Here is a 22,535-nt window from a genome sequence, read left to right as displayed (position 1 = left end):
TGAAGTAAGTCCCTCTTTCTGTGCATAATAGAATGTAAACTAGATTTAAAAAATTGTTAGTCTGTAGTGGTAAATGACTAAGGATTATTTAAAATTATGCTGACAGTCCCTCTAATATCAAGCTTAAAGCAATGGGGTGAAAAATACTGACTTTAAGGTTGTGTGGGAAGGGGGACATGTATGGATATTAGTTTATTATGAGTGGCTGTAACTTAATTAAAAGCAGAAGTCCTCTCTTCATTGCACTTACTACCCATACTTAGTCTTTCCTTTTCCCCCTTACACCAGGTTTAATGCTTGTTCATAACAAGCTTGTGGAACCCTTATACAGTATGAAGGAAACAGAAGCAGAAAGAAGACAGGCTAAGAAGCCGTACAGTGACTAGTTTCTTCGGGGCTGGTATGGTGCTAAGCAGGCTCTTCTCTTGGAAACCAGCCCTGGAGAGGAGGAATCCCTACACATTCTTCTTGTATCTGTTCATAAATTAGCAGAGATGTGCTCATTATTTCCATCTTTTAAAAGAGATGAATGAGTACATTGAGCTTAATAAATTAGATGAGGATATACTGTGTTCTAGCAACCTCAAACACTACTCATTCTAGCAGTGAAGCCAATTGAAATGAGGTGTGTAATCTATAAAGCAAGTAAATGAGAACAAGAAACGAATATCCCTGAACTCAAAGGTGAGGATATGAAAGGAGTAAAATCGAATGGGTAAATTGTAAAATGTATTACAGTTGAAGGACACACATAGGTCCCCCCTGCCCCACTGCACTTAATCTCAACTGCACTAGCATCATGACATTGAAGTACTAGCACTAACTAGAGTTAGCCATTAAATAAACTTCCTCAAAGCTCCCCTACATTAATTTGTACTATTAGTTTGGGGCTTTCTTGAGGAGATGCTATTAACTTCAGTGTTTATTGATGTATATACCCTTCTACTAAAGCCCTGATCCTGTGATGTGCTACACACCCTCCACTTCAGCAAAATCACAAACCCTGGCTCTTTAGTGTTCTCAGCTTAATAAAATTGCTACCACCAAATGGTTAAACAGCAATTGTGCCTTCTCCATCTGTGTAACTCTGGCTACTATTTCACTTCATGGTCAGATTTCTATAAATCCAAACATGGTGAATGCCACTGTACATCAAGACTAAGGTGCTGTCATTGGACTATAGCAGCCAAGTCTACATATTTGTGTGGATTTGCCATTCCCCCCCTTCCCCACCAATGCCATTAAGTGTTCTGTTGGTTGTAGCAGTGTAGGGCTGATTGCCTTCACTCAAATCTTCTAGACAGTTCACCTCTTGCCTTTCCTCATAGGTCACAGTAGTACATGCAGAGACCTCTCATAATTCAGCTGTTCATGAACATAGCCCATATATTTAACCACCTAAATCCACTTTATGATGAATGAAACCCTCTACTGCTATAGACCATGCTACTTTCAAAACTATGTTGGTTTTACCCTTATTAATACCAAACGGGCTTACATCAAACTACTGAAGTGTAAGTCACTGGTGCTGTTTTTTAGGTGGGGGATATGTATTTGTTTACATGGAAATCCTACAAACTCTTCATAATGTAACTTTCTACATTAAATGCAGTATTTTTTATCCAAATAAACTGAGTCATGTTGCCTGTCTTTACCTATTAACTCTCAAAGTTCTAGTAGGAATTAGAACATTGTGCAAGGCCAGACAGGAATAATTGTAGTGGAAAGAGATGCTGGCATGCCAGAAATATCGTTAGCTGGGTAAGACTTGATGGTAAGGATTGTCACCACCCGCTGAAAAGGGCTTCTGTGGAAAGAGGGAGATGGAAGCAGACCTAGAAGTAAAAACTTCAAGAGTAGCTAAGTGACTTAGGACTTAGTGGATGTCCATAGGACTTCAGTGCTCTTGAAAAGTTTTACTCTAAATACTTAACTTTTTTAAATGAACTGAGACAAAACAACCAGAATACATTGCTCACCATGTGGTAGAACCTAAAAGATGATGCAAATCTTGGCTTTCTATAAATTTGGTCTATTACCACCTCTGGATTTAAAAAGCAACTTGTAAAAATAAGTAGAAAAGCATGTTTACTCAATTCCAGAGCCACCACCAAGCTGGTTTCCATTGTTGCAAGAATTTTGCCTTCATCCTAAATTGGTGTGAAATTGCACCAGAAAAACTGGAGGCCCATTTTTAAAGCAGGCCATATACAGTAAATATATATGCTCCTGCTATAAAAGTTTATAGAGCTGCTGCAGAAAAATTAAGTATTTTGCTTGAACCATAACTTGGGCCCTCTAACAGCTATGGGTAAGATACTGTTGAAGAGCTAGAACTACTCCAGCTTCCATAACTTGTCAATCTTTACAGGCATACCCAAGGCCAAAACTTGTCTCTTACCAGTCTGATTGTCAAAGACTGTACCATATACTAAGGTACAGAGATCACAAATTGTCCACAGAAGGAAATGGAAAGTTAATGTCAAGGATGTGAAATCAGCAGCAAAAGCACTCAGCCTAGATGAAAGTTCTACAGTTAAGAGCAAATCTAAATTTTTAAACAACATTTATTTATCTCCATCTTACATTCATTCGTGGTAATATAGATTTACATCCTTTTTACAAAGCTGAAGGAACCGGGCTCTTTTGAACCATTAAAACACTATTTTAAAGGATAAAAACTTACCAGCCTTTTTACTGCATAACATCTCATGGCTATTTCCGCAAATAATGCTTTGCAAAGCTAACACAGATTGAGAGAGATTAGGAGGTAGACACTTTATCCAGTCGGTATGCATAATCCTTCCCTGCAAATACTTGGTATGCATTAGGATGAGTTTTTAAAAACTGTTTTGAATTATAAACAAGGACATTCCAGAAATAGTGCTTAAATAGGAAACTTCTACCTGAATTAACTTTACAGTTTGAATTCTTGGTCATTGTATTTAAACAGTTATCAGAACAAAAGAATACAGAGCTAGCAAACAGTCTACCCAAACACAATATTTTAGAAGGAAAACCCTGTAGTGTGGGTTTAGTTTTTTGTGAACAGGTGAAAATCTAGGAAATCCTATCCTAACACTTTGCATGATATGCACCAGGGCTAGGCACTACCAATTAATGTACATGATTACTACAAACAGCTAAACTAGTTTACCAGCTGAAGCGATCATCACAGTTGTTACCTAGAAGCAGATTATTATTATATCCCATAGAGTGACTTTCTATGTCCTGATATGCATCCCATAATGGACACAACTGTGAAGACAATTGAGTTTACTTTTAAAAAGTGAAGTTAGAGCATGTGAAAGGTGCTGGAATTCAAATTAAACAATCCACACACAGGAGTGGGCAAGCTTCCCCTACCCACCTCAACCAAGATTAAGGTGGACCAGTTCTAGGCAAGGGGAATCTCTCTCCATGTGTATCCTATCTTTGATCTCTCAAGCTACCAAGCATGATAGTGAGTTGTGTAATGAATCTTTGTCCCTTCCAGAAATGGACTAAAACCATTTAGTGTCTATTGCAGGAAGGCTCATTAAATGTAGCATAACAACTTCTCCCCTCCCTCAGAGACTGAGCCAGTTGCTTTCATAGCATTTCCTGTTAGCAATTCAGCTAAACAGACATCTGAGTAAAGATTTATTTACTAACAACCAAAGCTGCATATGAAGACTTGACCTTGACTCTCTGTATCATTACCTAGTTGCTGAGCCATTCAGGCCCTGCTGTCTTATTTTGAACAAAGTATACTTCTCATTAAAAGAAAATCAAAGCAACTGTTTTCTAGCCCATTTTACAGATGAAAAGGATTTCTAAAAATGTAATCCAAGCACTGTTCTCATATTTGAGACTGCTTGTAAAACTACAGGGTAGGGAGATTTGTTTTTCCAATAACTTATTATTTAGAAGTATAATGACAGCATGAATGAGTGAGCTAGTTCAGTTGGAGGGCCATACATTAGTCCCAGCCATTTATCTAGACTAGAGGTCTTTGGCCAAAGGACATCATTTCACAAAAATTTTTAACAACTAGAAACTGGGAAGGAAAAACATGCAGTTAAGGGATTTAAGTCAGTTCAGTGTCTGAGGTCGCTTTTCTTTTATTTAAGCACCTCATTAATATTTGAGTCAAGAAACACTGCACAGAATTTCACAGATTGGGCATACAGACTGTTTTAATATCCATCATTATGAAAATAATCACCAGACCATATAAATTCCTTCCCTGTTAAGATATGATAGCAACATGGAAATTAAATTACTGAAACTGAATAAAAATATATGATAGGAAATGTTTGTCAGTAACTTTCTACACGGGACCCAGGCATTAGATCCACTGGGGGGAGAAGAGGGAGGAAGAGACGGAATGGGGTGCAAAAATTCTGCAGTTTATAAACCTCTACCACCCCAGGGAAGTGTGTCAGTGCTCGAGCAGGGAGCCACCACAGAAAAATCAGTTTGGATCCAGATCAGGAAATGCTATGAAAGCAACTGGCTCAGTCTCTGAGGGAGGGGAGAAGTTATTATGCTACATTTAATGAGCCTTCCTGCAATAGACACAAGCAGCTTCACCAAAGAGCTCCGGGGAGAGCACATCTAGCCCACCTCAGCAATAGGAAAGATTACTGCAAAGTATGCAGGATGGAATCCAGAGATCCTTGCCAGGCCCAATTTCCTGGAGAAATTCCCAAACAGAGATTTCTAGGATACGTTTCAGAAAAAGGGGCACATTATGGTATTTAGAGTTTTCTCGACTATTTTTTAAGCCTTTGGATGACAGTTTGTTCACCCTATTTAGCACTGGACATGTACGTAAGGGACTTAAACAACCAGAAGAGGAGGAAAATAGGCTCTTCTGTTTGTGGCGATAGCATCCAAATGGTTGTGTAAGCAGCCTGCAGTGTGAAGTGTTACCACTCTTATATGAAAGCAACAAACTTGACATAAGCGGAAAAGATTCATTTCTGGTTTCTTCAGCTTTAGGTGATGCAGAACATAACTAGTCTTCATCTTCAGCAGCCCAGAAGTCACCATCAACATTCACAGCTTGAAACAACCTGTCATACAGGCAAGAATCTGTATTAGGAATCAGAGAAGATCAACTTGAATTTGAAACTATGCTTTGAACTTTCCAGCTTCTTTATTTTTGTCATTTCATTGAAATGCATGTATTGCAACAGCCAAAGTTGAGTCAACTAAAATATTTTGCATTTCTATACTAACAACAGTGCCTAGTACAATGGTGTCCTGGTCCATGACAAGGGCTCCTAGGCACTATGGTAATACAAATAAATGATAATGATAATTAAGCCTCTAAAGACTCCTGAGAGTATTATTATTAATCATTTTTATTATGGTCGTGCCTAAGACCAAACTGGAATAGAGAGCCCCAGCATGCTAGGCACTGTCCACACACAGTAGTAGAGTGTACCTTGTCCTGAAGAGTTTACAATCTAAGTAGACAAGGATAAGCAAATGGGGTGTAACACACAAGCAGAGTGAAAAATGTGATGCAGCAAAAACATCAAATTAGTTAAATGATTAATTTATTTTTGGGGGTGTGGGTTTAAGTTAGGAGGGAATAAGCTAAATGGAAAGAAAAGAGAACGCAGATGGAACATTTAAGGGAAGGCGGGTAAGAGGGGTGGGGCACGGAAGGGGAGAAGGGCAGTTGTGGAATGAAACTGAGGAAAGGAGAAAAGACCGGGGGGAGGATCGGCGAAGAGGGAGGGTTGGAGCAAACAGCCCATCAGCATAGGCCAGAAAGTCCAATCATGACCCATCCTCTGAACATAGATCCTTTCCCCCTTTTACAAGCAGGCAAACTGAGGCACAGAAAGTAGCTGAATTTTGCTACTGACTCATTTATTTGAGGACAAGGAATAGAACTCAAGTCCTGATTCCTATTCCCTCCCACTGAAGCATCAATACAATGTCTAATATAAAAGACTCAACGTCCCAGTGCTAATCTTTAAGGCCCTCAATGGTTGGACGCCTGGCTACGATAAGACACTGGTTTCCTTTGCTAAAACCTTCTGTGCTCAAAGGTTTTGTTAAGGCTGATGAAGCCCAGAGATAAATATTCAGGACCCAAAGTTCATTGTGCCTTCTACAGCCAACGCCCTGTTGTTGGGAAGTTCCTACCACCAGAGGTAAGGAAGAGTCCAAATCTTGTTGCCTTTACAGCATAATGCATGACACTCCTCTTTGCACAGCATTTACTTCAAAAATGGCTGCACATGACCAGCAACATTTCATCTTGAGATAAATATAACTGAACATATCCTCTTAAAAAGCAGAAGAATGGAGGGGTGAAAAATGTTGTCTTAGTATTAATTTGATATGACACCTACATACCACAGTGAGGGGCACATTATACATGCACAGAAATATTTGGGAATGGAATATATTTGGAAAGAATTCTTCGATCCTGCTTGATTAGCAAAACATTCCAAGACACAGAATACAAGTCAGTGAACCAAGCTTTCACACTATTACACCTCTCTCATCCACTTCCCCTACCATCTACCCAAGTAGCAATGATCTCCTCTATTCTTCTACACAATCCCAATGCTGATGGTGTTAACCTCCAGTTCTGCAGTTCCTAAGATTTAGAGCTGCCTTCCTAAGTATTTTTACCAGACTCATCACTGTGATCTCTCACCACCTATACATGAAAATGAACAGTTCCAACAGGGGGCAAAAAAATCCCTGAGAGGCATACGATATTTCAAATCATATCTGAAAACATTTTATTCCTTTGCCTATACCTCAAAATTTCTCTCATTTTTATTTTAACTTTGTAACTACCTATATAATTAAGTGAAAAAATAATTCTGGGAGGGCTTGCAAGAAAAATGCTGTACATATGGAGCTTGTATTGTGTTTGAGGGCATATATCGTGACTACGTACCGGTTAAAGCATGGGGAGGATGTATCATTGAAGTGCTTATATGGGTTCACCCTAGACAGAGAACCCATACAAAGCCAGCAGAAGTGCTGGCTGCAGCCAGTGCATGTCATCTTGTTACAACCATCTAGTTTCTGGTGGGGGAAGAAACAGGGAATAGCAGTAAGAATCAACCATACCTCATGTCACTTCTAAGCCTTCAAACCTGCCTTTGTGCAATATCAGCAATCGCTATGCGACAAACGATAGAAATGTGTATTTTCAAAAATGGAACATCTGTACAGTATTTTACTATGTCACACCATCTTTGACAGACTGCTAAAATTTTAACTATAAAAGTTTTTTTCTAGATTGTTTACCCACTGTATGAACAAACAAACAATTTTATTCAAAAGAAATAACTTTTCATCACCAGTTCTCTCATTCAACAATAAGGTCACCCCAAAATAAGTCACCAGCAGGGTCTGAGCTCTGGATCTTCCGATCCCCAGCACAAACCTCTACCTACTTGAACTATAGGAGTAATTATCCTCCATGTGGACTAGCCACTAAAGGGGGGAACCTAAATTACCTAAGACAATTTTGCCAGACTGTTAACCAGCTATTTGTTAAGACAGCAGTAGAATATTAGATCAGGATTCCTGGGTTCTATCTCTGGCTCTGGAAAGGGACTGGCATGTACTGGTTAGATAGGATAATCAAAATACATAGTTTTGGCACATTCAGCCTCAAAGGCAGTGTTGCAAAGTGGCTAAAACTTGATTCTGCTATATTACAGACCTCTGTTTTCTTCCCAATTCTCCTTGAAGTGACTTTGGATAATCTGTTAATTTATCTGCACAATGGGAGATTGATACTTGACTGCCTTCTAGGGCTGGGATATGAGGCCATGGTCAGTAATAAAGTCCGAAATGGACTGAAATACTAACAGCAATCAGTAGAGGTGAGGTTTGAAATTATGGTCTTTTGGCTCCCAGCTCAGTACACTTTTGCCTAGTTTACAGAATATTTGGTGGCAGGAGAATCTCCCTGAGAAACACTGCCTGGTACAGGCAGCCGGATTTAACCAAAATGCAGAATGGACCATAAAATCTAGTATCCTTGTGAGGTCTGAGGTGTGTCCTCACTTCAACCTGGTTTCAGGAGATGTGTATCCAGAGGAGAAGTTTCCTCCTACTGTAATGCCAACTGCTTTTGCTAGCTGCAGAAGTGAGGACAAGCTTTACTGCAAGTGTAAGTCTACAATATTGGTGAATGTCATTCCCCGTTTATGAACTAGTAGCCTGTGTTACAGAAGCTTTATCTGGCTGCATTAGTAAACACACTGGAAACCTCACTTTTTCCTGAACTGTTTGCTGGCAACCTATTTCCCCAGCACCTGGGGAACTACTGATGAATACCTTTAAAAATTGAAAATACCTATTTTTTTATTAAATGTAATGCTCAAAAGAAAGACTAGAGTAGCCAGTAGTAGGGATGAGGCACAAATGGAATCATATGGACCCTACAAATGAAAGTCCTAATTCCCTGGCATTGGTCCCCATAGTGAATCACATTAGTAACATCGGACAGTAACAATTAAGAATAAATGTGATTCTCCAAGTTTAGCCCAATAAACTCACCTCTATAGGAGTGCCACAACAAGGGCAGGCCTTTGAGTTCTTTTCTAGCCATTCTCTACTTTCCATCTCCTCAAGGGCTTTCTGAATCACTCTTTTGCCATAGCGCTGCTCCAAAAATATTTTAGTGGCCTCATCTGCTTCTTGGTACTCATTACGCAAATCCATTAGCTTTTCTAAGGAGTGAAATAAAGACAGAAGAACACATTAGCCTTACATACCGCACTGCATATGGAAGTCACACACTTAGCTAAAACGATGAGCCAAACTCATTGTAAACATGATCCAGGAGATTCCAAAGATTGCAAGGGACAAGAGGATTCCAAAAACCCTGCTAGGAGAATGAGGCAGCAACAGCCACCCAGAAGTTCCACCCAGCTGCTGACACTAGTATAATCTACTACCTCTCAGCTGTGGAAACTCCAGGACCAACAAAACAAAACACATCAGGGACAAACACTTTATACTTTTTTTAAGCATGTTATGTTTGAGATCCTCAAACAAGATGTTCCTTGTACTATTTCATAAATATCTGCTCAATATGCAGCTGAAGTTAAAAAAGCAAACAAAATGGTAGGATGCATGAGGAACAGAATAAAAGTTTATATTGAAAATATTGCAATTCCATCATATGAATCACCCTCGCTGGGAATGCTGTGTTCTAGCCACCCTACCTCAAAAAACTTAAAGTGGAAATAAAAGCTTTGTGACCAAAACAATTACAGGCATGGAAAAAAAATTCATATGACATGAGACTGAAAAGATTAGGATTGTTTAGTTCAGAGGGGAGATGAATAAGAGTGTACATGATAAAGGTATACAGAACAACCAGTAGAAAGAAGGTAGATTAGACACTTGTATTTACCCTCTCTTGTAATTAGGACTGTCAATAAAACTGAAATAGGTAGCATATTAAAAATTGATACAAGGAAATATTTTTTGCTAACACCATACATTTACTGGAACTATCGCAAGACATCAAGGCCAAATGCTCAACAAAATTCAAAAAAAGGTATGGACATTTATATTGTGGCAAGATGGCTGATGTTAGTATGGGGGGTCCTGCGCTTTTCTTGGCAGGGGGGCTAAGACGCCACCTCTTGCCCCTGGTCTTGGGCAGCCGAGGTCCTCGCTAGTGGCCCAGGAAGGTGGTAGAGGAGGGAAGCGGGGAAGGGGTCTGGGTTTGCTCCTCACTCTGAGCCCCAGCCCCTCTCAACTCCTGTGGGTTCTTACCCTCTTCCCCCTTGGGTGGGGAACCTTTGGTCCTTAAACGTTGGGGGAGGAAGTCTCCCTCCTCTTCTGGGGCAGGGTCTCCCTTACTTCGGTTCTCTGGTCTTTCAAATCTTACAACACACCTCCAAGCTCCAGTCTTCTCTCCTTCCTCTCTTCCCTTAACTGCCTGAAGCAGGGGGGTTTATTAGGTTCCTGACAGGTCCTAACTGACTACAGGTGCTCCAATTAACCTGTAGCAACCCTCCCTAGTCTACAGAGAACTACTCCTTAATTAGCCTAGGGCTTATATATTTCCCCTCTATCACTGCTCCCTGGCCCTCCTGTATCACAATATGGATAATATTTTGAGTTACACTAGTATTAAAATGTCTGGAATATAAACCCTCATGCTTCATGGCATATGGGTAAACTCCTTAAAAGCTGGAAGAAATTTCCTGGGGACATGTTATTCCATAAATTTTAGGGTTTCTTGCCCTACCCTCAAGCATTTGCCACCAGCTACTGTGGGAAACAGGAATGTACCCTGTGTATCGTATTTCCCTCTAAGTAATCAATACTAATTTTCTTTTTAAAAAATCCTCAAGATATACAAATGGGTATAGTAAGCAACTACAATGCCATAACCACTGTCCTTCTAAACTGTGTCATTTGTTCATCTAACTTGTTGCAGCATGTCTAGCCATTCAACTGTAAACTCTTCAGGGCAGAGGCCAGCTCTTCAACTACATTTAATCTCTCATCCCCACTACACAGAGAGTCCTACCACACAAACGGATGTGTCAACTCACTTACCCTTACTATAACAGATACAGAAGTAGAAATGTTTCCGAGTGTCTACTTAATGTCACTGTATTCTACAATGAAAACTGCAATTCACTTTGTGTTCCACTGCCAAAACAGTGCAACTCACCTGCAGTGATTTTACATAGAGAGACTCCATGATAAGTCATTTTACAGAGGGTACAGAAGGCATAGTTGCAACGGGAACATATGCCCATGGTGCAACCTGGCTCTTGCATCACAGGAGTCTGACAGCATGGACGAGGACAATATACCACGTCTGTCATCAAGTCCAAGCTGGACTGCAGAAGTAGGCGATCATAACGTGCAAACAACTCCTCTCCAACCAGTTCCTTAACCTAAACAAAGATCAAACAACATTATATTTGCTGGATTCAGACGTTCAATCTATTAGCTCTGGTAGAAAAAACTTTAGGACATGAGCACCAACAACTAGCTTAAATTTGCTTTAGCACATTTTAAACATTACTCTCATTCTGATCAGGAGATTACTGCAATAATCAGAGAGAAAGTATACAAGTTATTGATGATACTCTAAATCTGCAGCCACTGCACATAACAGTGGTGGATTAATGACTTTGCCGCCCCAGGCCCTGAAATAATTGCCGCATCCCCTCTCCCCCCCCCCCCCCGAGGCTCCCGGCCCCCACACTGCAGCTCACCTCCGCTCCGACTCCTCCCCTGAGCGCACCGCCAGGTCCTGCTTCTCCCCGCTCCCTGCCAATGCTTGTGTGCGAAACAGCTTCGCAAAGGAGGGGGAAGGAGGGGGGGAAAACACGGCGCGCTCAGGAGAGACGGCGGGGATTTGAGGAAGGGGACCAATAGGGGCAGGGAGGGGGCGGGGAAGGGGTGGAGTTGGGGCAGGGGGTGCAAACCAACACTGTGGGAGGCAGCCTCTCGGTGCTATTATAAATTTGCCGGCCTAGGCCTAGGCCTTGGCCTTGTCAGCCTAGGCGTTAATATGCCGCTGGCACATAATCATCTTAAATATTCTGAAGAACAGATTCACTAGCAATTCAAATCCCAGGCACTGACAGTTTAGAGTCACATAGTGAAAACAATGAGCACAATCAGTGGGATCATGTCAATTCAAACTGGTGTCCAAGACATCTGAAATTAATAGTGGGCAAAACTGGTGCCAGGTGATCTAATTTTAACTCAGAAGCATGTAAGTAGTCTCTGGGTAGCATGAAAAAACTCTGTGCTTTAATTACTATGGTTTGAGCAAAAATCCGTTATATACAATTCAGCTTTATTAGTAAGCTAGAGGTGTGCATGCACTGATTACATACTTCTGCTATTACCTGGCCAGGAGTAGCAACAGAAGAACACTTTGGTTCTGGACAGCTGAGGCAGTGGACCTGGCCATCCCTGATCTGAATTTCAAAGTAGTCCTTTAAACAGGATTTGCAGTATATATGCCTGCACTCCATGAAGTACATACATTCACTACCCAGCTTCTCAGAAAAGCAGATGCTGCAAAAGAACATCTTGCTGTTAAAGCATTTTTTCTGCTGAGCCTGATCAAAGTCCAAGATTTCCCTTATCAGACTTGACAGAGACTCCACATCCTGTACAGCTCTTTCATCAAGGGTTTCTTCTTGTGCTGTTGCAGCACCTGCTGCGCCACAACCATCCAGCTCAGAGTTCACGGGAAACAGAGATGTCCTGCTCTGCCCATTTTCTTGACGGCACATTTTTAGTTCATATGGGGAGGTGATGCTCAGGTAAGCTAGAGTTTCTTCCTTAAGAAATTGCATCCAGGCAAACAAGACCACACAGCCTCGGTTCTCTTCCCACAAGTTGTCTAAGTGCTTGCAAAGTGCAGTAAGCTAGAAAAGAAAAGATTGAGCTTAGAACCCAAAAAGAATAGCTCCATCTTCCAACAACTCCTGACTCATCTTAGAACATGTGGTACCTTTAAAGGCAGCTTCAGATTTCAAGTTTAGGCCATGAACTAATTTAGTTTAACCAGGTCTTTGTTGTTTGTACTCATTGGGAAATAACGAGAGCGCATAATTTTACATCCTCACCTGATCACTTGCTAACCTCCAAAGCAAAAATCTTCAGTCTACACCTTACCCTATACAGAAAATGAACTAAGTCAGCTGCATTACAAAATATTAGGAAGTATTGCAAGTAATTGTAAAGAAATGTAGATTTAGAAATAAAAATCATATGATATGATAAGTAACTTAGATAACAGTTCTATATGCTTTACTGCATAGATTAAACAACATTTGCTTCAAGGTGACCTAGCTAAAATACTTTTAATACGTGTATGGGGCCTTGCCTTTTTATGTTTAAAGAAAGCCTGAATAGTTTGTTTTCAGGTTTCTCTCCGGCTGGATTTTCCCCTCAGAATTTTGAATATCATCTTGCCTTCTTCATAAAATCATAAGGCAGCAAAAATGGACACCTAATTTCCCATCAGCTTTGCAGTCACTTTTAAACTTATAAATTAAAAGCCACCTGTAGCATAATCAGAACTCATTTCCTTTCAAGTGAATAGGTAAGAACACTCTAATTACTGCCAGACCGATATACTGATCTAGATATTTTGGGTTACAGGAGGAAGTTATTTTTAGTGAATATCAAAAAGTAACTATGATGCATATTTGACAATCTCAGCTTTGAAGTTCTGAGTTTAATGAAAGAAATCAGCCTCATTATTCTGACTGGACTAAATGTAGCACATTTGGAAGTCAATTCAAGATTCAGCGAACTACTCACCTCTGGTTTTAAGTATAATGCTTTAAATGTTTTATCATCTGATGTACTTCAATTGTGTTACTTTAAACATTAAAATCTGTATATACAATGAATATTACATGCCTGCACTAATTCATACAGCATTTGCCTTTTGGGCTTTCATTATCAAACACTGAACGCATTCTAATGTTGTGTACTGGAACCGACATCTGCTTTGTACCAGAGACTTCCCCCTCTTCTACTTCTGCCTGACTTACAGTGAAATTTTAGTACCCAGTTTTATATAATTATCTTAGTAATTTAAATGTAGTTAGAATATGAGTATTCTGCTTATCTTGGAACTAGCTTTATTTGTTACGAGTGTCAGTTCACTGGCAGCAGTGCAGTTTGAAAACAGTCTGAATTCTTAGCTGATTAGCAAGTTCCCATTCATAACCTTCTTTTCCGAATTATACTAACCAACTAACTCATACATTGCAACAGCTCATGCTACAATTACTGCATGTTAATTCAGACAATGTTTACTGCTGTTTCAGCAAAAGTCACGTTAACTCAAATGTGATCACCTCATGTGAGTTCACATTTCCCAAAGAATAAAAGCTGGACATGTTAATTGGATGTTGTTTGCTCTGAAAAAGCCTAATCTATGGGAAGAAATTGCTTCTCTATCTTCCTCCCTGATATTTTATACAGCAGACTGTAGAAGGAAAATAAATGTTATCTTTATTAACAAAGTATGATTTACAAACAAGGGACACCCATCCACATACCAAGGTTTGTGTTGCTCTTACTAAACTGGCCACTGCTCAGCAATGAGCTCTACGTGCACAATCTATTAGTTGTATTATCAGGCACCATGGTTTGATCACACTATTCAGTGTAATTATTTGTACACTGCCTACCACAATGGAGCTGGCCTGTAGATGCTACTGTAATACAATAATAGCATACAACAAATAAAGGCCTACGCAACTGAAATTTTAGTTAATTTGTGTGAAAAAATCTAGATGACATGCTTGTTTCATATAAACTCACTACTGCACAGTAAGGAATTTAATAGATATAGCTGCATGTTAGACAATCAAAGGATATCAGCTATGTTGCAAATACCCGGTAACATAAATGCAATAATAAAGAGTTCAATTGGAAGTATCCAGATAGGTTATACCCACTGTACCCAAACATAATGGATGCATTCTTCTACCTATGAAAAGATATGGGTTGTTGTCCTGTATAATTTCACTACTTAATGCAGGTTTTTGGTTTGGGTAATTTTAAAAAAATGTATACATTTCATACACAGTTAGTTCTGATAATGTGGTTTTGAATAAGCACATTCAAAATGCTTTTAAGTTTCATTATGTTTATAATCCAGTTGCTCTCTTTCTTACAAGTTTGAAATTGAAGTGTCCTCAGTGAAGACTGCTCTCTATCCACACCTGCATCCTGGATTGTTATTTTTGGATTGCTCACAAATGCTGGGTTAATAGCATCACATGTTTACAAACATCAGAAAAGGCAGGTTAAATTCTGGGGCTATCAATCCTAACAGCATCTCTTTAATCTAGCATTGCCTTTATCAGCCTTTGGATCTCAAGATCTTTAGCTGCTATTGACAGAGCTATGACTCCCTGCAGAGATTTTAAAAATACATACACTTGTGTGTTCTTTCACTAAATATTTTTGTTCTTCAAGAAAATATTTTACAGTAAATAGTAAATAGTTAAATAGTAAAAAAAAACCCTCTTAAATAGAAAAAAAAAGTATTTCAAGAAGAATGCTTATACATGAATGAATACCTGCCCTTCTTAAATGGTGGAAGGCACCTGAGTCTCATGACACAATACAAAAAAATTTCAGATATAGGCTGTATTTGCATAGTACGGTGTATATATATTCACATGTACCTACTCTATAACGCACAGGATATAAGCAGAGATGAAACAGGACATCGAATTGCTATGATTGGGATTTTCAAAAGCAGCTAAAGGCCAGACTTCCAAATAGGTGCCTATAGACACAGATAAGCATCAATAAGAATTATAAAAGCACCTAAAGCAAGTTAGGTGCCTAATTCCCATTCATTTCAATGGGTGTTAATCACCTAGGCACTTCTAAAAATACCACTATGCATCCCTCTGAATCTTTAGTACCTTTAAAATTCTGGCCATAAGTGACTTAGGAACACAGTCACATTTTCAAAATTGACTTCAGCACTTAAGAGCCTAAGTTTCATTGACTGTCAATGAGACTTGGGCTCTTAAGTCACTTAAATGATTTAGCAGCCTAAATTCTATTGATTTTCTATGGGACTTGTGCACCTAAGTAATTAAGATGCTTTTGAAAATCCCATCCTTTATCCTTAAGAATCTTGCAGCATGAAGAGAAAAAGACTGTTGCCAAAGGGCACCAATAAAAACTACTCCTTATACAATTCATTAGAAGTATGTATTATACTCCATGATGCTAATGGTTTCCTCCAACTGAACCTGGATGTTAAAAGCAAAGTTCTATCCAACTATTCCTTCACCTGCTGCATTTACAACTATTAGAGTATTAATTATAAAGAATTTTTTTATGTTCCTGAAAGGGACAAGAAATGTCAAAAAGATTTTAAAACAAACCTGAGCCCGGGAGAGCCACTTGCTGCTGAGTGTGAACATAGGTGGAGAGACTGATGGGTAATCTGGTGGGAGTTCAAAATTCAACACAAGTGGAGGCAGAAAGCAAACTGTGTATTCAAATCCACTGTTCTGGAGACACTCTGTGGGACTTCCTGAATGAAAGACAGTTGATTGACGCAAATTGAGAGAGATCAACAGAACTATAATTCTAGGTGTTGCAGTCTCATAAAGTTTAACTGTATGATAAAGTTCCCAAGAAACCTCTTTTCATTCATAAATGTTTAGTTTAACTGCTTTACTGAGACTTAAGTAAACAATGTGCCTTTTTAGTGCTACAACATTTCATAAACAGTTGTGGCTGGACGCTGAATTAGTGAATATTGACTTTGCTAATACCATGATCTGTCAGATAAATTACAAACCAGATAGTCTGGAAAGGCAAATCCTCAAGAATAAGAGTAAATATACTTTGTTGTTCTAACAACAAGAAAAGGAACAAGCCTCTCTAATTTTATCATTTATCACTGACAGTTTTCCTCAGAGAAAAAGCGAATTCATATTTCAGAGGTCTTTCCAGAGAAAGGAGTGTCTAGTGGACAGAGCACAGCATTGTGGATCTGTCAGTGTTTCACTGTACAGTCTTGGACAAATAACAGTTAATAGGTAAACTGAAGCAGAGGCACCTCTGATGGAGTTAATACGCACTTGACAGATTGGGAATCTTAAAAGGACACAATTAATTTGAAAAATAGTCAAATTAAAAACAGAGTTAAAAGTAATTTCAAGTCCCTCTGCCAAATGTTTAAAAGTGTGGGTTTGTTATTTGTTACTTGTGTTGCTGAGTTTGGCCCATACAAACAAGGGAAACTGAATGATTGCATATGGGAACCAAGGAAGCAGCTACACATGCACAATGGTGTCAAATACAAAAAATTATTTTCTTGAAACTAACAGTTATAGTAATGCTCGGTGTTACCTGTAACAGTAGGCAATTTTTTTTTCCAAAGAGAAGTATCATTTTAAAATTGACAGTGTCGTTTAACCAATATTTCAAAACTCAGTCTCAAATGAAAGGCAGTACAGAAATGCAATGCAGTGCAATCCAAAAGCACACCAGATAGATAAATTAATACTTAAAGATCTAGATTAGTTTACTCCACGGGTCCCCCTTGGTCTAATAATGCTCAATTCACACAAAAATATTCCAACTTTAAATTAAAATATTTTAGAAAAAAAAAAGTATTTTGAAATACTACAGATGAAGTCTCCTTAGCAAGTAATTTGAACAAACCATTAAAAATTCCATTCTAGGAAGCTACTATATTTGAAATTTAAAAGTCCACCCTCTTTAGTTTTGATCTTTAAGAATGATGTGCAAATACTTAAAGCAAGAATTACATTCTGAAGTTACAACTATGAGCGATACCCATCCCAGCTGTAATGTGTGATAAATTGTTCATGGCCTCAAAGTTCTAAGAAGAGAAAATGAAAAATGTTTGGGTAACCACCTTTAGAACATATTTTAATAAAAATTAATTTAAAGATAATGCAAAACATCCGGACTCACCACTCACAAATATTTTGAAGTTTTGGGGCAACTCCAGACAAATTCTTGTTTCTCCTCCTTGGAGAGAGTCTACCCTCTTAAATTCATCTTCATCATAAATACTAGCTAGAGCCAGCAGCTCATCCTCCTGAGCTTCCTTATCTTCTGAAGACATTTAACTTTTCTGCAAAATTAAGAAAACCACACAAAAAAATGAGTTAGGACTAAACAGACAAGTCAAACAGTCTGTTAATGTATATATTTAATGTTATTGGAATCAAATTTACAAGAAACAATAAAACATGAAAATACTACCAAACATAATTACTCTTTCTTCAGGTTAAAGATCCTGCACATGTTCTATCATTTGTTGGCAGTTTTAAAGTTATAAAAAAATAGCTCTCTTCCAAACTTTGATAATGAGAGACCAACCCTTAGAACTGGAGTGCGCAAACTACGGCTGGTGGGCCACTTCTGGCCCATCAGACGTTTTTATCCAGCCCTCAAGCTCCCACCGGGGTCGGGGGCTTGTGCTGTTCTGCACACCCGGTGCTCCTGCCAGGGAGTGGAGTCAGGGGCTTGCCCCGCTCTGCCCACCCAGCGCTCCCCAGCCCCAACTCATAATTCTCTTGATGAGCACCATCTTCCAGCACACAGAGCCACACTGTGCAGGTGCGACCTCACCGCACTGTTTCCAGGATCGGAACCCCGCTCCTACGCAGCAGCACCGTTTCCCCCGTCCCTCCCACGTGGCAGCATGCCCAATCCCCCATGGTCTCCTATGGCCCCATCCTCGAGAGCCTTGAAACCACCCAGGGGCTGCACCCATCCCAGCTACGGTGCCTCCACGTGTGGTGGTGCCTGGTACAGCTGCCTTGGTGTCACTGCCAGCAGGGCTCCTAGGAGTCCCCAGTACCACCCCTGTAGAGCTATCCCCCACCCCCACGCTACACCCCATGAGTCCTCCCTTCCCCCCCTCGGTAACATCCCTTATAGAGCCCTCCCATGCTACACCCCATAAAGTCCCCCTCCTTCACCGGGCATTCCTGGCCCGCCATACAATTTCCATACCCAGATGCGGCCCTCAGGCCAAAAGATTTGCCCACCCCGCCTGAGAAAGTCAGAGGCTGAAGAACACTATAGAATGAAATATGCAATGGAGTGTTAATAGTATCAAGATGGCACTTTGTTAATGCTTGAGATAGAAACCACAGACCAAAGAAGGGACAAAGACAGAAGGGGGGGGGAGGAAGTAGTAACAGTGTAGCGCTCTTCCAGTAGGCTGGCTATCACCTACCGGGTACATCTAAAAATATATTTTTGATTAAAATTATTTCAAATGACAAGCAAGAACACACGGACCCCCAAACAGACATCAAGTTGGTGCATTTCTATACCGTTTCAGTAAACAATTTAAAGGAGCTCTTTTAAAAAAATCTTTGCAATTTCATTACCTTTTCCGTTACAATTGCAAAACAGTAGCAACTAGAGTTGCAGGTACTGTTAGTGACCCAGCACAGCCACGTAAGGAAGGCCAGGGCATAGACACTGCTCATTCTTCTGAGGGAACTGGAAGTCACAAGCTTTTCCTGTGGGGAAGCAAGAAGACTGTAGGTTCTGCTGCCAGGACAGGCATGGTGATGAAGCTCAGTATTTGTCTGCTGCCTATAACAAAAAATTAGAGGGATTAAAATCCTCTCAGCATTTCCATTATGAGCTGCTGTTATCAACAGTTTCACTCAAGTGAGCCTTGGCATGCACACTCAATGACTAAGAGGTTTTTTTTGTTTGTTTTTTTTAAAAGCTTTCGATAGTACACATCCCAATTATGCATGTAAGTCCTAATCCTGCTGTCTATATCTATTAGTGCAGACCCATGGGCTGAGTACAGTTCCACTGAAGTCAATGGGGTTCCATGCTAGTAGATCCAATTGCAGGATTGGAGGCTTATCTGATTACAGCTCAGAAAAACTGCTCACTGGCAAATAGTGATGGGTCGGAAGAGATCTGTTTCAAACCATTTGAACTTATCCATGAGATTCAAATGATTAAATAATACTTTTGAAAGAAGTCCATACTTGTATACTTCTATTTTTGTAAATATAACCAAGAAAGGTGCATTTAAAAACAAAACAAACGAGATACAAGTCCAATTCAAACCCTTACACACTAGGAAACTCAGAGTTTAATTATGTAAATCTGAAATCACTCCTTTCCTTTAACATACCACTGTGCCTAGCATATAAAGAACTCTGCTAACTCTCACTTGGTTAATGCAACAGAACAACAATTCTCAGAAGGACCTGCATGGTCTCCAAACAAAATAAATAATACATAGTTTAAAACTACAACTCTCAAAAGCGATGATTAAAGTACACTTTGTGATACAATGCTCTTGATTTCACGACCTGTTTACTTATTAATTTGCAATGGGCGTTCCAATCATCAGTGCAAGTCAGATGTAAAAGACTGAGTATGTCTTTCTGGTCTCATGCTATGCCTACATTGCAACCAGAGGCATGATTTACAGTCTGTGTAGACGTACCCAGGCTAGCTTTAATCTAATTAATTTACTTAAGAAGGCAGCAAGGATGTAGTGGTCTGGGCTGTCCAAACCCACTGTGGTCCCTGGCTATGTACTTGCACGACTAGCCCACGCTGACATGTCTCTGCAGCTATTTTAAACAACTTAGCTAGATGAAAGATGGCGCAGGTACATCTACACAAGATGAAAATTACACCTTGGTTGCAGTGTAGATATAATCTCAGGCCTGGTTTACACATAAAAATTAGAACAACCTAGCTACAGTGCTGTGCTGCAAAAAGTTACATGTTCTGAAGACTGTGGCTATGTTAACAGAAGAATTCTTCTATTTACCCATCTATAACCTCTGAGTGATGAATTAGTTACACCACCAAAAAAATCCCTTTCGTTGTAGGAAGTGTCTACACTAGAGTGGCATAGCGGCAGCACCTAGTTGTAGACCAAATATGGCCTCAAGCTCCTGCAACACTTAGAGCTTGTTTTTGCTGTAGTTGTTATAACTCAAGGGTTGCCCCCAACACAACACCTGTCTATGCACAAAGACCTTAACTCAAGTGCAGTGACACTTCACTCAAGTTGGCTGGCTGGTCAGGGGATACAGCTCAACTTGAACAACCTCTCAGCTGCTCACAAAATTGCACTGCCCAGCTCAAGTAGTATTTCCAAGTACCAGCGTGGCCACTCTTGCTGGAGCAGTTAACTCTAGCGTAGACAAGTTGCGTGAACGCCACAGAGCCCCACAAACTCCAGAGCAGTGTCAGACACAGAACACGCATCACCCAGGATAAAGACGACTCTCATATGCACAGATTAAAGGATTGTGAGATAACAAGAGGGAACAGAGAGTTTGAAAGGAGATTTTCGGCCTGGGAAGTACACCCCTAACAGCTAACTCCAAGGGGACTTCAGGACAGAAGAGTCAGGCCCTTGATTCTTAGACAGTTTCCAACCCTCCCCCCCGGCCAGCCCCTCTCCCCGCACCGCTCCCCCGCCCCCCGGCCAGCCCCTCTCCCCGCACCGCTCCCCCGCCCCCCGGCCAGCCCCTCTCCCCGCACCGCTCCCCCCCCCCCCCCGGCCAGCCCCTCTCCCCGCACCGCTCCCCCCCCCCCCCCGGCCAGCCCCTCTCCCCGCACCGCTCCCCCCCCCCCCGGCCAGCCCCTCTCCCCGCACCGCTCCCCCCCCCCCCCGGCCAGCCCCTCTCCCCGCACCGCTCCCCCCCCCCCCCCGGCCAGCCCCTCTCCCCGCACCGCTCCCCCCCCCCCCCGGCCAGCCCCTCTCCCCGCACCGCTCCCCCCCCCCCCCGGCCAGCCCCTCTCCCCGCACCGCTCCCCCCCCCCCCCGGCCAGCCCCTCTCCCCGCACCGCTCCCCCCCCCCCCCGGCCAGCCCCTCTCCCCGCACCGCTCCCCCCCCCCCCCGGCCAGCCCCTCTCCCCGCACCGCTCCCCCCCCCCCCGGCCAGCCCCTCTCCCCGCACCGCTCCCCCCCCCCCCGGCCAGCCCCTCTCCCCGCACCGCTCCCCCCCCCCCGGCCAGCCCCTCTCCCCGCACCGCTCCCCCCCCCCCCGGCCAGCCCCTCTCCCCGCACCGCTCCCCCCCCCCCGGCCAGCCCCTCTCCCCGCTCCGCTCCCCCCCCCCCCGGCCAGCCCCTCTCCCCGCTCCGCTCCCCCCCCCCCGGCCAGCCCCTCTCCCCGCTCCGCTCCCCCCCCCCCGGCCAGCCCCTCTCCCCGCACCGCTCCCCCCCCCCCCCGGCCAGCCCCTCTCCCCGCACCGCTCCCCCCCCCCCCGGCCAGCCCCTCTCCCCGCACCGCTCCCCCCCCCCCGGCCAGCCCCTCTCCCCGCACCGCTCCCCCCCCCCCGGCCAGCCCCTCTCCCCGCTCCGCTCCCCCCCCCCCCGGCCAGCCCCTCTCCCCGCTCCGCTCCCCCCCCCCCCGGCCAGCCCCTCTCCCCGCTCCGCTCCCCCCCCCCCGGCCAGCCCCTCTCCCCGCACCGCTCCCCCCCCCGGCCAGCCCCTCTCCCCGCACCGCTCCCCCCCCCGGCCAGCCCCTCTCCCCGCACCGCTCCCCCCCCCGGCCAGCCCCTCTCCCCGCACCGCTCCCCCCCCCGGCCAGCCCCTCTCCCCGCACTGCTCCCCCCCCCGGCCAGCCCCTCTCCCCGCACCGCTCCCCACCGTCCCCCGACCAGTCCCTCCTCCCTTGCCTTAGCCAGCCCCACACCACTTCCCACCCTTGGCCCAACCCACCCTCTTCCCTCACTGCTGCTCCCCCCTCCCTTGTTCCAGGCCGCCCCACGTCGCCCCCCCCCGCTGCCGTGACAGCGCCCCCATATCCCAGCCTCCCACCTCTGCGCCCCTCGGCCCGCTCGCTCCGCTCCCAGCGCCGGCCCCAGTCGAGGCGCGGAAAGCGGTCGGGCCTGCTCGCGGGACTCCCCGTCCCCGGCTCTCACCTGGGCCCGCGGGCGGGCGGGCGGCCTCCACCCCTCACCTCGCAGCCGGGCCCGGGCGCGGCCGCCGCGGGTGAGCTCTAAGCAGCGCCGCCTACAGGCGG

The 22,535-nt window shown here is 43.0% G+C and overlaps 2 protein-coding genes across 7 annotated transcripts in view; one reads left to right on the top strand and one right to left on the bottom strand.

The window, feature by feature from the left end:
• The window catches only part of GNPDA1 (glucosamine-6-phosphate deaminase 1), an 11,679-nt gene extending 7,528 nt beyond the window's left edge, over window positions 1–4,151 (top strand). For all 4 annotated transcript variants that reach the window (XM_073355693.1, XM_073355696.1, XM_073355692.1 and 1 more), the window contains one exon: window positions 289–4,151. In XM_073355693.1, coding sequence (XP_073211794.1) covers window positions 289–386 — 98 coding nt within the window. In that variant the 3' untranslated portion in view covers window positions 387–4,151. The remainder of the gene's footprint in view (window positions 1–288) is intronic.
• On the bottom strand, window positions 2,550–22,535 carry RNF14 (ring finger protein 14). Of its 3 annotated transcripts, none has more exons than XM_073355689.1 (9): window positions 22,435–22,535; window positions 18,903–19,113; window positions 17,470–17,632; window positions 15,903–16,054; window positions 11,871–12,398; window positions 10,676–10,904; window positions 8,536–8,708; window positions 6,917–7,047; window positions 2,550–5,060 (listed from the first exon to the last, which is right to left on the bottom strand). In XM_073355689.1, the coding sequence occupies exons 3-9, from the start codon at window positions 17,621–17,623 to the stop codon at window positions 5,003–5,005; spliced, it is 1,425 nt and encodes a 474-aa protein (XP_073211790.1). In that variant the 5' UTR covers window positions 17,624–17,632; window positions 18,903–19,113; window positions 22,435–22,535; the 3' UTR covers window positions 2,550–5,002. The 3 variants fall into 3 exon arrangements, with proteins under 3 accessions (XP_073211790.1, XP_073211791.1, XP_073211792.1); XM_073355690.1 differs by lacking the exon at window positions 22,435–22,535 and adding an exon at window positions 22,331–22,424; XM_073355691.1 differs by having other exon boundaries at window positions 4,992–5,079.

Source organism: Lepidochelys kempii, chromosome 8 (genome assembly GCF_965140265.1).
Source record: "Lepidochelys kempii isolate rLepKem1 chromosome 8, rLepKem1.hap2, whole genome shotgun sequence".
In the NCBI taxonomy this organism is placed as follows: Eukaryota; Metazoa; Chordata; order Testudines; family Cheloniidae; genus Lepidochelys; species Lepidochelys kempii.
The sequence above is the reverse complement of the archived record's forward strand: the minus strand, read 5'-3'. Positions and strand labels throughout refer to the sequence as shown.

What these genes read in the sequence shown, in the direction of transcription:
- RNF14 (XM_073355689.1), bottom strand. Translation starts at nt 17,623, where the DNA reads ATGTCTTCAGAAGATAAGGAAGCTCAGGAGGATGAGCTGCTGGCTCTA. An exon ending in CTTCAAAATATTTGTGAGTG is followed by an intron (nt 16,055 to 17,469) that starts GTGAGTCCGGAT and finishes TCTTTCATTCAG; the next exon opens with GAAGTCCCACAGAGTGTCTC. An exon ending in AGTGGCTCTCCCGGGCTCAG is followed by an intron (nt 12,399 to 15,902) that starts GTTTGTTTTAAA and finishes TTTCTTTTCTAG; the next exon opens with CTTACTGCACTTTGCAAGCA.